Genomic DNA, 15,259 nt, shown 5'->3' on the forward strand with positions numbered 1-15,259 from the left:
ACAATAACTTTCATCAATGTAAAAGTGACAAATTAAGCACTTGGTTGAAGGGCAGTGTGATGTGCTAGATGGAGCATTAGATTGGAAAACAGACGTATGAGTTACATTTTCAGCTCTGCCACTTACCTTCGTGAACACAGGAAAATTCTTAACTCCAGCTTCACTTCCAGTACTTACCATCACTGAAATAATGAATGTGAATGTGCTTTGAAAAATATAAGGCAATCAATCTGTAACTGGAAAGCATTCCCTCAATCAAGAAGTTAACAATTTAACAACAGTTCATTTGAAATCACACACAGAAATCCTTACTTCTTTCTGCAATGGACAGCTGCATCTGTTCCAACATGAAGTGTATTTTTTTTTTTTAGAAACCTTAGTTTGTTTCCCAAGATAAACGCCTGCCAATGATTTGAAGTATTTTGGTTCAAGTTTGGCGATTAGAGACAGGGAATGAAAGCTGGAGACCCTGGTTGAGTATTTATGAACGAATAACAGTCTGGTGTGCTTAATTAAAGTCCTGGCCCTGGTTTCAAAGAGATGTTTTTCTCGTAGCTGACATTTTTATCCTGGAAGCATCAGTCTTAAAATAGAATGAATGCATGCAAATAATGGTTGCCAACAACTTTAGCTAACTTTAACTAGGTGAGGTCCTCCTTAATTGTTTAGGTCAAATACCTCATTACTCCAAAGAAATATTCAGATTTGGGGGGGATGATGAATGCTACATAAAATAAGTGACACATTAAATATAAATGGGAACTCACTGGTGTTTGGAAATTATATTCTAGTTATTTACAATAAATTTAATACAGTAAAAAATGATTTGCTTTCAGTACCCAAAATTGATAGCAACAGGACTTGGCAGCAGGACAATGCAAAAAAGCTTTGACTTCCTATGTGGTGATAAGAGGACCTAATTGTCAAAAGTTAATTACTAGTTTGTGGCCTTTTAATACCAAGTACTACCATACCATAACTAATTTGGTTGAGCAATTATTTCCTGCCATCTACAGCTGCCCACTTCATTCTCCTATGCTATGTCTTGAATAAAAATACCAGAGAAATCTACATACCAAATCACTTCAACCTATCAATTTTATATCAGGTAAAGCATTAAAAGAAGCAAAAAGGCACACAAGGGTTTAGGGATGGACTAAATCACATGGGAAATGACACTCTTCTAAATGCTAATGTGTTCAAAACCTGAAGCGTTCATCATCAAGGGATTGCTTTAAAATCATTTCATTCATTAAAAAAAAATACATACTCAAGTTATATTCTGGGTGTTTCTAAATGGTTTGAATGAGCAACTATAAAATACTTACATGAAGCTTGACTGTAGATAAGTACAGTTGTACATTCGTTATTTTTGCATTGAGTGATAAACTGGTCTTAATAAATTATAATCTCACATAATAAACACATTTCAATACAGAGATACCACCTGTGAATAATCATGTGTGACACTTTTAATGAAAGTAAAGACTAATGAAAAAGAAACACAGAATTTTAACTTAGCTTTGTGTTTCTAAGTTGGTAGTTAACAGTCACACCCAAAATAGTGATCATAACTACATAATAATGCAAACAGAGCACTTCTCTATTCCAGCTCTAAACACATCCCCTAACCTGAGATTAACTTAGTGAGCTATGTGACTCCTAATGATATGTCTTCGTTCCTTGTTCACAATACTATTTGTTTCTTAACATGATGTTTTCATTTTTAAATGCTAGATAAGAAAATAAAGACAGAACAGAAATAGGTGAAAGTTCTTCTATAGCATTACAGAGAAACAAAATCAGAGTCATCTGGCCTGTTTTGAACATTTCACAGACAACACTTTATCAATTCACATTAAAATGCTAACGAAAGTCATTTTCTGTAATAGGTTGCTTCAATACCACACATCCTCAAAGGCCCTTCCATTTGTTATATTGCAGAAAATTACATCTCAAACCTCCCTTTAGCATCAAGAAATTAGCTAGTTTTCAGAAAAACTAAATCATTAGTTTAAATGCCTGAAATTTCACTTCAGTGTTAAACCAATGACAAAATAAAAATCCATTATATTTGAAAAGTGATTTCATGCTCCCAAATGCTTCCATGCTCATTCGTTTCTTTCTATGTAAGCTCTTGCCTGTCTATGAGATACAACTTCAGTGGTGTAGCCCCTCAATAAAGTCAGGAATTTCCTCAATAAACAATACAATTGAAGCATACTAAATCTCCAAAATAGCTACAAAGCCATTAGTCAGTAATTAAAAAATATAGTGGCCCTGGATCTCAATAATCCTCAGCAATCAGAGTTTATTTGAAGAACAGTATGATTTCACTATTTTTAATTTATATGTGAACAAAGATCAGAGTATTAGAAAGTGTAGGCATCATTTCAGAGAATCAGAGGGTCCCAAGCAGCTACTCTGATGCATCATTTCTTTTGATGTGGAGTTTTACATCCAAGTTGTACCTTGTACCTTCAGTGTTTAGCCTCCAGCAAAAGCTTGAGGGTGATTTGGGAGGGCACTTTCTGTTTACTTGTCCCTTAAAGGCTGATTGTTTGATTTTTAGTTCTTGGAAATAGAATTATGACTTTTAAATATGTAGTTATGATAGTAGTGCTCTCTCTCTCTCTCTCTCTCTCTCTCTCTCTCTCGTCTCCTCTCTTCTCTCTCTGTGTGTGTGTGTATGTTGGGGAGGGAGGAACCTCACGATGTAAAGAACTTTTGAATTGAGTCCTTTGGCAAGCCAAAGCATCCCTTTGTTGCTTTAATAATCACTCTTTTGGTCTGTCTGTGCTGCAAGTCTGAGTTTTTGTATGGCAAGTTTTCTATAGCAAGAAGAGAAAGAGGAGGCAGAGGGCTACACCTGCACTAAATGGGGAGCTGGTAAGGTGGCTGTTGTGATCAGCCCCCAACTTGTTCTGCCTGATCAAGCACAGTGGGCAGAGATCCAATCACAAAAGCATTCCAGAGCACAAGTAAAGCAGGAAACTGACCACTGGAATGAGAGCTGCTGGGAACCATCCCTTCACTGGGAAAGAAGCATAGTCTTCTAAAGAGAGAAGGCAGGGCAGGCTACAGGGTCATCGTCTGCAGACGTTTCTCAAGAACCTCTCAAGACAATATGTGAACTCTTGAAGAAGGTTCACTCTTACAATCCTCCCCTTCCTTCACAAAATTAGGTCTTGACCCCCCTCCCTTCAGGGTGGGCTGCCCCTGGAGTCCTGTCTTCTTCCTCCAGTCTTGTTCTCTTGCTTTCCTTGCTTTCCCAGAAGGCAACATCAATTAAATGTTTCAATGTTTTTTAAACGTTTGAAACAATATTCATATCCATAATCAAGATGCAACTACAACTTCTCTAGAAAGGGGGAGGGGGTGAAAGAAGAAAATGAAGCCCAGCAAAAGTGACTGGCCTTTCCCTACCAGTGACAGAGAAAAGGAACACTCACAGTTTCTCACAATTCAGCCTGCGCAACAACAAAAACAGATCAACACAAAAACTTCCAGAGCAAAAGCTGCCTTTTAATTGCCTGGGGTTTGGGATTGTCTATGCACCATGTCACCATTCAGCTGACAACTGAGAGTTAACCTTTTGGGCAAATCCCAGCAAACTGGGCAAACTTTTTTAGAAAGTAACTATGTTACCAGTTGGCTGGTTACTGCTAAACTTTCCGAACTCTCATTGAACCCCCGCGCTTAAACTGGGCACTTGTAGAAAAGCAACTTTAGCTATAGTTCAAAAACGAATTTTGAAAATTCGTTGATGGAGCTCAGTTTCTGAAGGACTTAGAGAAGAGGAAAGCAACCTCATGCGGTGAGGCTTTAAGTTTTAACTGCTCCTGAGAAATAAATCCAATGTTTAACAATTGGCTCTGTCAGTTAAATTTATGGGTTAGATCAAAGCTTATGTTATCGCAAAGGCCAGAAAGGTCCCATGTGAAAAGTAAAAACTGAATTCTCCTCTCTCTAATAACACCAGTAAATGAACTCTCATCTCACTTATCGCTAACACCATAGCAAGTGGCGCACCAACTCACTCATTAGGCAATTTCCGTTAACTTCAGAAATTTAAAATATAAAGTCACCAACCTCTTTTTGGAGAGTGGTCACTTCTTGTAGTCACGTCTGGCAAAGTCCATTCTCACGTAAATGTCGTCGTCATCGTCGTCGTTGTCCTCAGAATCCTCGCTCTCTGGGGGTCTCAGCACCCTTCGCTGGCGAGGTGGAGATGGAGGAGCGCCTGCGCGGGCCGCCAGGTCCTCACCTCCGGCAGCTTGGTTACCTGCTCCATGATTCCAGCCTGCTGCAATGTCCTGGACCCCTCTTACAACCTGGGCACCCAGAGCATTAGCAACAGGTTGGAACCAGCGAAAGGAGGCGGAGTCAAATCTGGCAGAGCTCTGGAAGCCGCCAAAGAGAACGCCAAAGCCGGGGGCCGCTGCGAGCGCAGAGACCACCGCTAACGCCTGGCTCACTGCCAAAAGGGGCTCCTCAGTTGTATCAGCAACCCTGGCCGAAACCGCGGGAAAATCACTGTCGAAGATGTCAGTGGGGAAAGCAGAGACCGCAGCTCGGGTGTTGGCAAATAAACTTTGGGAACGGCTTTGTGGGCGTCTTCTCTCCTGCACTTCCTCCTGCAGCAGCAGCCTAGCTACAGGTGGCGGCTCAGAATACCGACCAGGAAAGAGAGAAATGTCCATACAGCACTCAGAAAATGGGTCGACTACATACATTTCACCGGTTAGAGCATCATAGCGAATGACACTGTCAGCAAAAGGCATGATTGGTCTCATGACCGGGTTGAAATATAATTCAATGTAGTCACCGTCTTCCACAATACTACCTGTAGTAATGCCTGGAACAGGATAAAAGGGCCACCTAGTGCGGGCCAGAGAGATAGCGCTGGCACCTGGCAGAACTCTTAAAAGTTCGGAGAGACGGTTTGCTCGATTTGGAAAGGGCACCCCGACTTCAATATTCAGGTAACTAGAAATACCTGTGCGTCTGGGGTCAAAAATTAAGCCCCACGAATCTGGCAGTCCTTGAGCAGAGAGAGGTGGTGCACGGAGCTCTCTCTCAATGAAGTCAATGTTGACATATTCATGAGAGCTATCAGTTCCTCTCTGCTCCTGTGTGGGCTTTACTGGTTTGGCCTTGATATTACTTTCTTTTGAAGTAAAAGAAAGTCCGTTAAGTCCCTCAGCCTTGTTCACTGGGGACTCGTCATCTGAAGGCTTTGCAGGTGAACCCCTATCTCCAGGTTTGGAGAATAACCAATCATCGGAAGTCTCCGTAGCCACATCTCTGGTGGCCCGGCCCAAGGAGGTTTCTTTGTCTAGACCCCTCCCCAGGAATTTCCCAGGCAGCATCGGAACGTACTCACTATGGTCGCTCTGTCCCAAGGGAGACCTCTGAAAATGACTTGGCAGAGAGAAGTAAGAGCTCCAACTTTTGGAGGAAGAGCCTCCCCGAGGATTGGGGGGATTTTTAGGAATCGCACCCGCTCCAGGAGCCATAAACATGTAGTCACTGTCACTGTCATTGTCCTTAGAGTCATCCTCTTTATTAGTATCCGGTGCTTTTGGAGGACTTGGGGCAGGTGGCCGTGGGTTCACTCTGGGAAACATCATCATGTACTCTCTGGAGTCTTCAAATGTTGACTTAGAGTGGCCCTTCTTTGAAGCGGAGGAATTTTGAGGAGCCATTAGCATGTAGTCACTGGAACACGCAAGGGGAGCAGCCACCCCTGGCCTCATTGGCACATATGGGTCATCCTCGTCTTCATCAAAAGCTCTGGCTCTGTAAGGCGCCCGGGTTGCACCTTCTAGGGTCTCCCTATTTCTCACCTCTTTGACTTCTTTGCGTTCTTTTGTGGATCCTTTGTCCGCACAAAAATAAAGTCGGAACCTTCCCCCAGACTTCCCTTTCCCGCCAGTTGCTCCAGTTGATGGGGGTGGCGGCGGCGGCGGTGGCGGCGGCAGCATTTGCTGTTGCTTGCTTTGAGTGAATTTACCAAAGTACGATCTTTTCTTCAGAGATTTTCCACGGTCACCATCATCGGAGTTTTTCCCACTTCCTGAGCCCTTGGCCCCTCCTGGGTTCTTGCCACCACCTTGAGCCATGACCATCGCCAGGTCCCTGGCCACCACTTGAGCCATGGCCACCTCCACGCCTCTGGCCTCCACCTGAAGCCATGGCCACCTGCTGTGCCCTGCCCCATTTCCTGAATACTGGTTTTCCTCCAGCAGCACCCTGACCTCCTGAGCCCTGGCCACCTCCAAGATCCCTGCCTGCCACCTGAGTACTGGTTTCCTCCTGAGCCCTGACTGCTGGAGCCTTGACCGCTTGAGCCCTGGCCACCTCCTGACCCCCGGGCCATTTCCTGAGCCCCAGTTGTTCATGGGCATATAATCACCTTCGTTCCCTTCCTCAGCGTACTTGTCTTTTTCTTCAGAGTTGCTAGAGCTGGAGCCCGAGGGCTCACAAGCTCTGTCGTTGGAGACTTCTTCGGGGTGCTGGTGGTGCTAAGCGGTTTTGTAAAAAGGTGGGTGGTACTGAAACCGCTCTCCTGGACCTGTGGGCTCTGGGCAGATGCTCCCTTCCTAGCCTGGAGGGAGGTAGAGGCTCGGAGGGTCTCATTGCGCCTGTTAAAGAGCATCTCTTCCCTTTCATTCATTGCCCTGAGGTGGCAATAGTGCTCATAGCGGTATCTTCGGAGCCAGCCGCAGGGTTCCAGCGGGTGCGAGCCCAGGAGCCTCCTAGCGGACAGCAGGGTTAACAGGTGGCCGCCGATACTGATGCTGTAGCTGCGGCATCGGGCTCTGTATTCGTCTGCGCACAAGGCTCTCATCTTCTGCAAAAACATCTCATGCATATTTTGGGCCACCACACAGTCATCCACCTGCATCCACAGCTCCCCTGGACCGGTGACAGTGGACCTGCCAACTTCCAAGAAGAAGTACTGCTCCGAGTGACCACAGCGACGAATGCTCAGGAGCTGGAAGACCATACTGGCCACTTCGCTATTGAGCCTTACAAACACGACCTCCTCGTCGGTAAGACACAGCCGGAACACGCCGCTCAGCTCTTTTCTTTGCCCCAGCCCCTTGGGTTTTATTACTACCTGCCACACATCTTTATAGAGGTGTGGCTCCGCCGCCGCTGCTCCTGCCAGGGCATCCGGATCTCCGTCCGGCTGCGCGCCTAGCAAGCCGCAGCGGCGGCGCTTGCTATCGAGGATGAGGCGGCTGAGGAGCGAGTACCAGCTTTGTTGTTCCGACTCGTTCTCGGCCGCCAACGCGAAGTACTCGTCCTGGGTGAAAAGGGCAATGAGGTATTGGTACCTGGCATCAGCTCGTTTGCTCACGGAGAAACACTGGTACAGGATGATCACTCGCCTCGGCGGGATGAGCGCGGGGACCGCCTCACCGGAGGCGGCAGCCGCTGCCGCAGCGGCCGCGGCGCGGACACTGTGCCGGAACTTCCTGGCATTTTCGTAGTATTCGAGCCGAGCCGGGGCGTCTTCGGTCTCGAGTTTGAGCACGAAGTAACGTCTGTGCCCATGCCTCTGCTTCCTCAGGTAGCCGCGTTTGCAGACTTCATCCCCGACGGGGAGGTCCTCCTCTTCAGACTCGGAGTCTGACCGGGAGCCAGTGGCCGTGGGGAGCCACATGGCTCCCGGACAGGACGACCCGGTCCCAATGAGTGCGGTCGGGGTTCCCGAGGAAAGAAGCGGGGTGGTCGCCACTGCTGCTAGAGCTGCGGAGGCTGCTGCTGCTGCTGCAGCTCTCAGTCTCCTAAGCGCTCGGCTGCCAGTGAAGGAGCAACTCTCCATGCAGATGCGCGCTGGTTTTAAGGTGAGCGGAGGAGAGGGGGGGCTAAGGAAGGGAGGGCTGGGGGGAAAGAGGCCGTCCCCCGCTGTCTGCCCGCCCCAGACCCCTCCCGCCTAGGCTCGCGTCCCCGCCTACTCCACTGGGCTCACAGAGGCAAAACAACACGTGACCGTTGCCTCACGCGGCAGCCCGCTCCAGATCCAGCACTCCGAGAGATGGAGGGGCGCAAGCCACCACCAATAGAGGTGTGCAAGGGACCGGGTCCAGGGGCCAGGGATGCAGAGCCATTTTCAAATTGGCAGAGACACTCTAGCTGAACCTCAGAGCCTTTGGTCCAAGGCAGAACCCACGGGAGGAGGCGGGGTTCTCTAGCCACACCAAGCCTAGACCGGAGTCCCAGAAGGCTGGGGCAGGGGGTGGATGTAAGGGGTGGAGGACAGAGCGGCCCGACACCGGGCAAGGATGGGGCGCCACAGCCCACACCCGATAAGCCTGATGGGGCTAGAAGTGGTGAGGGGAGGTGGGGCTGGCACAGTGAGGGTTGGTTTGTTTGTTTATTTAGGAAGCTGGGACCAGGTGAAACCTTTACAAGGCTCTGATTGGTTAGGATACAAGCCAATGGGAGGGTCCAGCAAGGGGGTGGCCCTGAATTCATTAATGGAACTGGGGGGGGGGGGTAAGAGATGAGGGGGCGTGGCTGGGGTCCCGGAGTGGGCTTCTCTATCTGGTTGTCTCAGGCTCAGGCGGTACACAACCCTCGGAAAATAGCTGTTAATGGTGGTGATAAATTCCTGCAAATCCCAGAGCAATGGTGACCCTCTGCCGGGAGACCTCTCTCCTTCCTCCCTATAGCTCACGTACATTTTCCGTTCCGATTGCAGTCGGCTCTAGTCCCTCCCGCCTCTCACTATGACCTGTGCTTCTTAGCAAAAAAATGACAATAATCTCTGAAAACATGCTAAAGACCTGGGTCCTCAGACCTGCTGCACACCAAGCTACACAGATTTCCTCGCCCGTTCCAACCCTGACAAAAGCCAGCGATTCTTAAGACTCAGGATAACAGTTATGCCGTCAAAATGAAGGCGATCTGTACACAGAGTGATTTCTAGTCCATGAAACACAGGTTCGCTAAGATGGTGTTTCTATTTGATTGATGACGACTGTGAAAGTACAAATTTGGGGGCCTGCGAAGTATACAGCCATGTTGGAAAAAAGCCGGACTTGATTCTTACCGAAAACAGTGTTGAGCTGTCGTGATGATTTTTTTCTGGAGGGCAGGGCTCTGAAGGGTGCCTTTTAAGGAATTAACAAATCCTAACTTTCTTTTTCCTTGAAGGAGACTGGAAAACTTTACGAAAAGACAAGCTCCTATCTAGAACAAAGGACTGTGCTGAATACATGTCCTCGAATGTATTTTACATCCTTCACTTCAAGAAGGTCTTTGCTTTATTTCAGTTTACAAATTGACATCACAAAAATAAGAACCTACTGCCGTCCCTTTTTGTTGGAGAAAGTGCCGGAAATGTAAGGTGTAAGTGCAAGCTCCTGAAAACTGTCTCTTGCTCTTTTCCTCTCCTCTCAGTCTTACCTCCCTTCCACTCCCCTCCCCCCTCCTCTCCTCTCCTTTCCTTTCTTTCCTCTCTCAGCAGTGTCTCCTAATTTCAGAAGCTCAAGGATGGAGACAAGTTGAGATGGTATTAAAGTACCAAGAAGTGACTGCATGTGAGAAGAGGGATGGTGGGACAAAATAGTTTTTCCTTCAAAGAAATAGAATGCCAGTTCATCCTTGTCCTTCAGTAGACACTACACATGTTAACATTTATAAATCCAATAGCAAACTAGGCAGGGGATATGTCATTAACAATTAGTTTCCATTGCCTTTTAAGAATTCTCTTTGTTAGCAACAGAAGAAATATATTAAAATAGATGGCACCTTCCTTGGTGATGTTCAGGTGGGCGGGTGGGGGGCAAAGACTAGGAACAATCATTACATGTCTTTTGCTTCCAGCAGTTTATAAATCTAGAGAATGCCCAGGTGCTAGAAGCAGCTGTGGTGGTTTGGGGAATGGGCTGGAGGCAGGATGAATAAGGGGCTGGAAGCCGGAGCAATGCTAATAAACTGAGGTTGCTACCCACAGGTTTCAACTGCTTAGTCCACATACGTGCAAGATTCAGTGCACTTAGAATTCAAACAGTCACAGATACATTAACTTGAACTGTTCATGGGTATTTTAAAACGTTCTAAATGCATGATTTTGCTTCTGAATAGAACTGTAAAAAAGAAATGTATTTGAAAATAATGTAACATAACATTTTAAAATATATCAAATACATTAAGCTGCTTGTTAGTAAAATTTGGAAAATATTGAAACAGATTCAAGAGTCTTTGTTGCTTTACCACCTATGTACACAGAGTTTCTATATAGACTTATTTTATACATGTGTATATACATACATACATACATACATATTTATAATTTGGTATCTTCTTTTAACTCAGGCAGTATATAGGAATACTTTCCCACATTTCTGTGAATCAGCCTAAACATCATTTAAAAAGTAGAATATCCCACACAGTTGTGATAAAACAATATATTCTCAGCTCTAATTAATCATTTTTCAGTATTGCAAATAGTACTTCCGTTAATCTCTTGAATCTATGACTTTAAACATTGAAATCATAACCTTTGTAAAATGAAGATGAGAATTACTGAGGTAAACTAGGACTATTTCATACATTATTTTAAAAATATTATATGACTTTACCCTGCTATCACATCACTTGTAGTCATTAAATATTCTTGCTTTAAAAGAAGATACTGATAAACAAAATGCTGTCCCACTGTTACAATTTTACTTTTTGTCTGACAGTAAGGTAAACTATGTGCATATCTACCCACTACGTATTTTCTTCTATAAAGTGCCATTTTAAAGCCTTTGGCTTATCTGTTGAATTCATATTTTATGTATTGATTTGTTTACATAATAAAGATTTAAAAATTTTGTCAATTTTACAAGGGTTTTTTTTTTCTCAGCTGGTAATTTTAAAAAATCACATGAAACTTGAATCCCTTCTGTTGTCCCTTCTATTTTAAAGAGAGCTGTAAATTTTCCTCACTGTGTTTTGTAGTACAAGCTATCAGGGAGCTATCAGGATCACTTGTAACCATCTCTTTAAGAGATCTTATTTCTGACCTTGGATGCTTTATGAAAGGAAAAAGCCAATTTGGGTTTTCATGTTAACTACCTGTCAGAGAGAATCTATACTAGATCAGTTTTATATAACATTCTGAAACAATATGACCTACGGTATTTTCTGGTGTGAGGGGAAACCAATGTATTTAAAAAAAGAATAGTAGAAATAATTTGTTGACCAACCGCAAGTGAAAAGTTAACTGTGCTGATCACTCTGTGCCCGAGGTATATTGTTTGACTCCAGCAGAGTGGAATTAGAGCTCTAGTGAGATGTTTCGTGCAGGGATTTTCACTTTGTATGTTTCTTACAATAGACGCCACATCTGGAAGCATGAGCCCTGGTGAGCAGAAGAAAAATTCTGATATGGAAGAGCATCATTTTCTTCCCACAGGCCAAGCAAAACTCTGCTGCCGTCGAGTTCTTCTGGCACAGAACCTTTGGGAAAGACCACCATTACTGAAACGTAGCAGGTGCTGCAGCTCGTCTGGCATACATTTAAACTTTCATCTTCCCGGACAGCCTTAATGATATGGAATAGTTGTTTGGTTTAGGTCAGGTTTCTAAGGCCAAAATAAAGCGGAAGATTGGCACAAGCATCTCAATGGTTCGGACAAAAGGTGAAGACTTTGTGTTTAGCCTGAACTTAGCTTAATGCTCTTTTTTACCTGTGCCTGTATGTTGTTGTGTCTTAAAGCATTTTTTGACTGTTTTTTTTTTTTTGGACTTGTGACTCAAGAAAGCAAAAGTTACTTTACATGTCCAATCATTAATGCCTTTAAATTTGGAGTCTGTACTTAGTCTGATACACGTCATTTTAAAGTAATGGTAAGAAGTAATAATGTCTACATTAGTTCATATTTTGTTCACTAGTTTAGCTTAGGGAAACTCCACAACCATTGCAGCAAGCATTTCACATCTAGAAAGCAAAAGGAATGGATAAACCATTGTGATATCTTTATCCTTCCTATAAAAAAGTCCGTATTTAATGGGGTTGCTTTAAAAGATTTTCTAGGCGTCAGGTTAAAAAAAATCATTTGACTGACTTGTCCCCAGAGTAAAAGTTCACTCTTCCCTCATCCACATGATTACCAGTATTCAAATTCTAAGTTGCATTGAAATAAAAGTTGCTAATTAAAATGTGAATTTATTTAGCTGAAAAATCAAACTATAACATCAAATATGAACAGTTTCAAGAGACATTATTCAAGAGAATAAAGCATAAGAAATTACCAGCATAATAGAGCCATTATTCTTACCCAATGTACAAATTATCCTATAATATTAACTCTTATTTTTGTGAGCTAATGTCCAATTGTGTATATCAAAATGTGGTAGGATTCTTGATGCTCAAAAATGATGCTAGGGATAATGATTGATTTCTCTGTGTTTGAACATAAATAAAGCCGTGCGTGATGAATATGCTTTCTCCACTAAGCAGAGCTAAGGACTGTCGCCTCCTTCGGCAGATGATGGCTTTGCCTCTCAGCTTTTATTCTCCTCAAACCCTCTGCTGAAGAAAACAACGGTGAAAAAGCCTGCCTGCTACACACAGAACAGGCCTGGTAGCTGCTTTTGTTAACTAGCAGTCTGTGGCTAAAGTAATTAGAGCAAATATGTGCTTTAATTAGGCACCTAAAGCTGCCCTGTTATCTTAAGAGTCAACTGAAAATTAACTCTGTTAGTAACTAGGCATTCCTTTCCACCTCTGAAAGAGAAAAAGTTATTTGCAAATTACTTTTAGTAGTTTGTGTAAACATCAGGACAATGAAATAGGATAGATTTCACATAAATGTACATGGTTTTTACACTATAGACTGTGTATCCTGATAAAAACAAGGAACAATAGAAAGTGTTACACTATAACTGTTGCTATCAGGTGTCAGAAAACTGATTCATACTTCCCCACTTGTCTTCAAAGGTTATAATACTTCTTCAGCAATAGGATCATGTCATGGTTAATTTATTTTTTAAGCTTTATGATTTAATGTATGGTTTCTGTTTATTTTGGGGAAATACCTTGCCTCTGTTGCCCAGGCCATTGTTAAACTCCTAGTCTCAAGTGATCTCCTGTTTCAGTTTTCTGAGTAGCTGAGACTACCTGCATTTTCTTCTAAGTGTGATTGGAAAACATATGAGATAATATACATTAGGCTTAATGTGGATTTTCCTTTCTCATGGGATGCTGCACCTATCAGATAGGTTTTTACCATTCCTTCTGCTCTCCGTCGGCTCTCTTCTTCGGTATTTTCATAGAAGATGATGTATCATAGTACTCTCTGCTCCTGTATGTGAGAAAATTCCTCCACATTTCTCTGCCATATCACAGCCAGATTTTAAGTCTGGTATGTACATTTTTCTCTTCCTATTGGCACCCCAACCAGCCCTCTTGTCCTCTTTGTATGTAACCCATTCTCTATAAAGTTAGGAAGGCATTAAAACTTGCTCTTTTTTCTATTAAGACATAAGTCTCACTGTCCATATCCTCAGGTAGATTGGCTTCCTGGAACATATTATATATAATTTATGCATTTCACTCTATATGTGGGCTATGTCTCATCTCCAAAATACCATCGGCCGTCTTCATCACTGACCACATTTGTTAAAGACTTAATTAATACTCAAGAGAGTTTCCCTCCCTTAATCCCACTATACCCTCTCCTAATCTTCTTAAGCATTGGATGTATAGAGAGTTAAGGATTTAGCTATATCTGTAGATATACTCTGATCATTTTTATGACATTATTGTTAAATTGCAGAAATACTTTTCTGCCACTCGGTAAGTATCTGTTCTCTCAAAATGTTTGCCTCCTCTTGCCCCATCTAATGTCCTGGCAACTCCAGCACTTTTCCCAGGGTGCCTGCCATCTCTCCATCACTCAGAATCTGTAAGCATGACGATTAGCACTATACTCCGGTACTGTAGAGGACTTGAAAGCCCCCTGCACTTAACCTTGACAGCAATACATTCTGTCTAATTTTGTTGACTACTGTTTTACAGGCTGTCCTATAGTTAAAATTACCTTACCTGATTGTACAATAGTCCGTTAAAAATTGGAACATTGGTGTTGGATCATCAACTTTTCGAAGACCAAAACTACGTATAGATGGCTATGTGTCTCTACTACCTAAAAGATTCGTCGGCAATCACCAATACATGTTTGGCTTCAGAGGGTGGCAAGAAACAAAGGAGTATGTGAGGTGTTGGAAGCAATGGAACAGGAAAAGGAAAGAAAAGAAGAACAGAAGGGAGGGGTGGAGATGAGGAAAATGTCATGTCTTAGATAGATTTGGATGACTAGGGCAGGCTACCTCAACTCAAGTTATTTCTAGCACTTCCCAGGCTCTAAACGACTTAAACTTTCCAATTTCTTTCTCCATAAAGAATCATTCTATATTCTTCTCTCATCTATCAAGGAAGCAAATATTTTTTTCACACCATATATTCTTTTCCCATATCACAACTGTGTTCAGAGAATATTTGTATTCCTATATGTTTTCTTCTGTCTAAAGGTCCACTAGGGAACAAACAAAATATACTGGTTATAAACCTCCACCAGAAAATCACTTCTACATTCTCAATATCATTATTTTTATTTCCCATTCTCACACTAAAATATGAAACTCCTTGCTTCGTCATGTATTCTTCATGTTATGCTCCTTATATATTTCTAGTACTAAGGGCCACCTAAGCACACAGTTGAGATCCTCAATAAATACTCATTAAGTAAATGAAAGTAAAAATGAGGTGATTAAAGTTCAAATAGAGAAGTCTCAAGGACTGAAAGTTGTTCTTGGACAGGTCCATATCAAAAGATCAACAGAATATTCACCTCTGTGCTTTAATTAACTATGATCTTGCTAATCAAGACCCATTCAAAAAAATATTTCCACATATACTTAAACCCAATTTCAAAATCATTTTTATTTACCTTGTTGGTCATGCTTCTTCCTATACATTTTCATAGCAAATGCACAGACAAAATTCCACACATTACTTACTTAAATGAGTTTCATTTTGCAAATCTATATATTCACTCAGCAATTATTTCTAATGGTTCCTGACAATCAAATGTGTTCTACTTTCCAAATAATCATCTTAAGGACAGCTGTTGGGGGTCTGCAGAGATGGTTATATTCTTTCCAGAGGATCCCAAATTCAGTTCCCAAAGACCCCTGTACCCTCCAGCCTTCGGGTAGATCATCAAGCCTTTAACTTCCATGTCACCTG

General features: G+C 43.0%; 1 protein-coding gene across 1 annotated transcript; it reads right to left on the reverse strand.

Moving 5' to 3' along the window:
• Positions 1–4,109: 4,109 nt before the first annotated feature.
• Irs4 (insulin receptor substrate 4) lies at positions 4,110–7,837 on the reverse strand. The gene is given in 6 exon segments (XM_038317526.1): positions 4,110–6,116; positions 6,118–6,282; positions 6,284–6,376; positions 6,378–6,519; positions 6,521–6,643; positions 6,645–7,837. Coding segments are annotated over 6 exon segments (3,723 nt in total).
• Positions 7,838–15,259: the final 7,422 nt, after the last annotated feature.

This window comes from Arvicola amphibius, chromosome X (assembly GCF_903992535.2).
Source record: "Arvicola amphibius chromosome X, mArvAmp1.2, whole genome shotgun sequence".
NCBI classification, from domain to species: Eukaryota; Metazoa; Chordata; class Mammalia; order Rodentia; family Cricetidae; genus Arvicola; species Arvicola amphibius.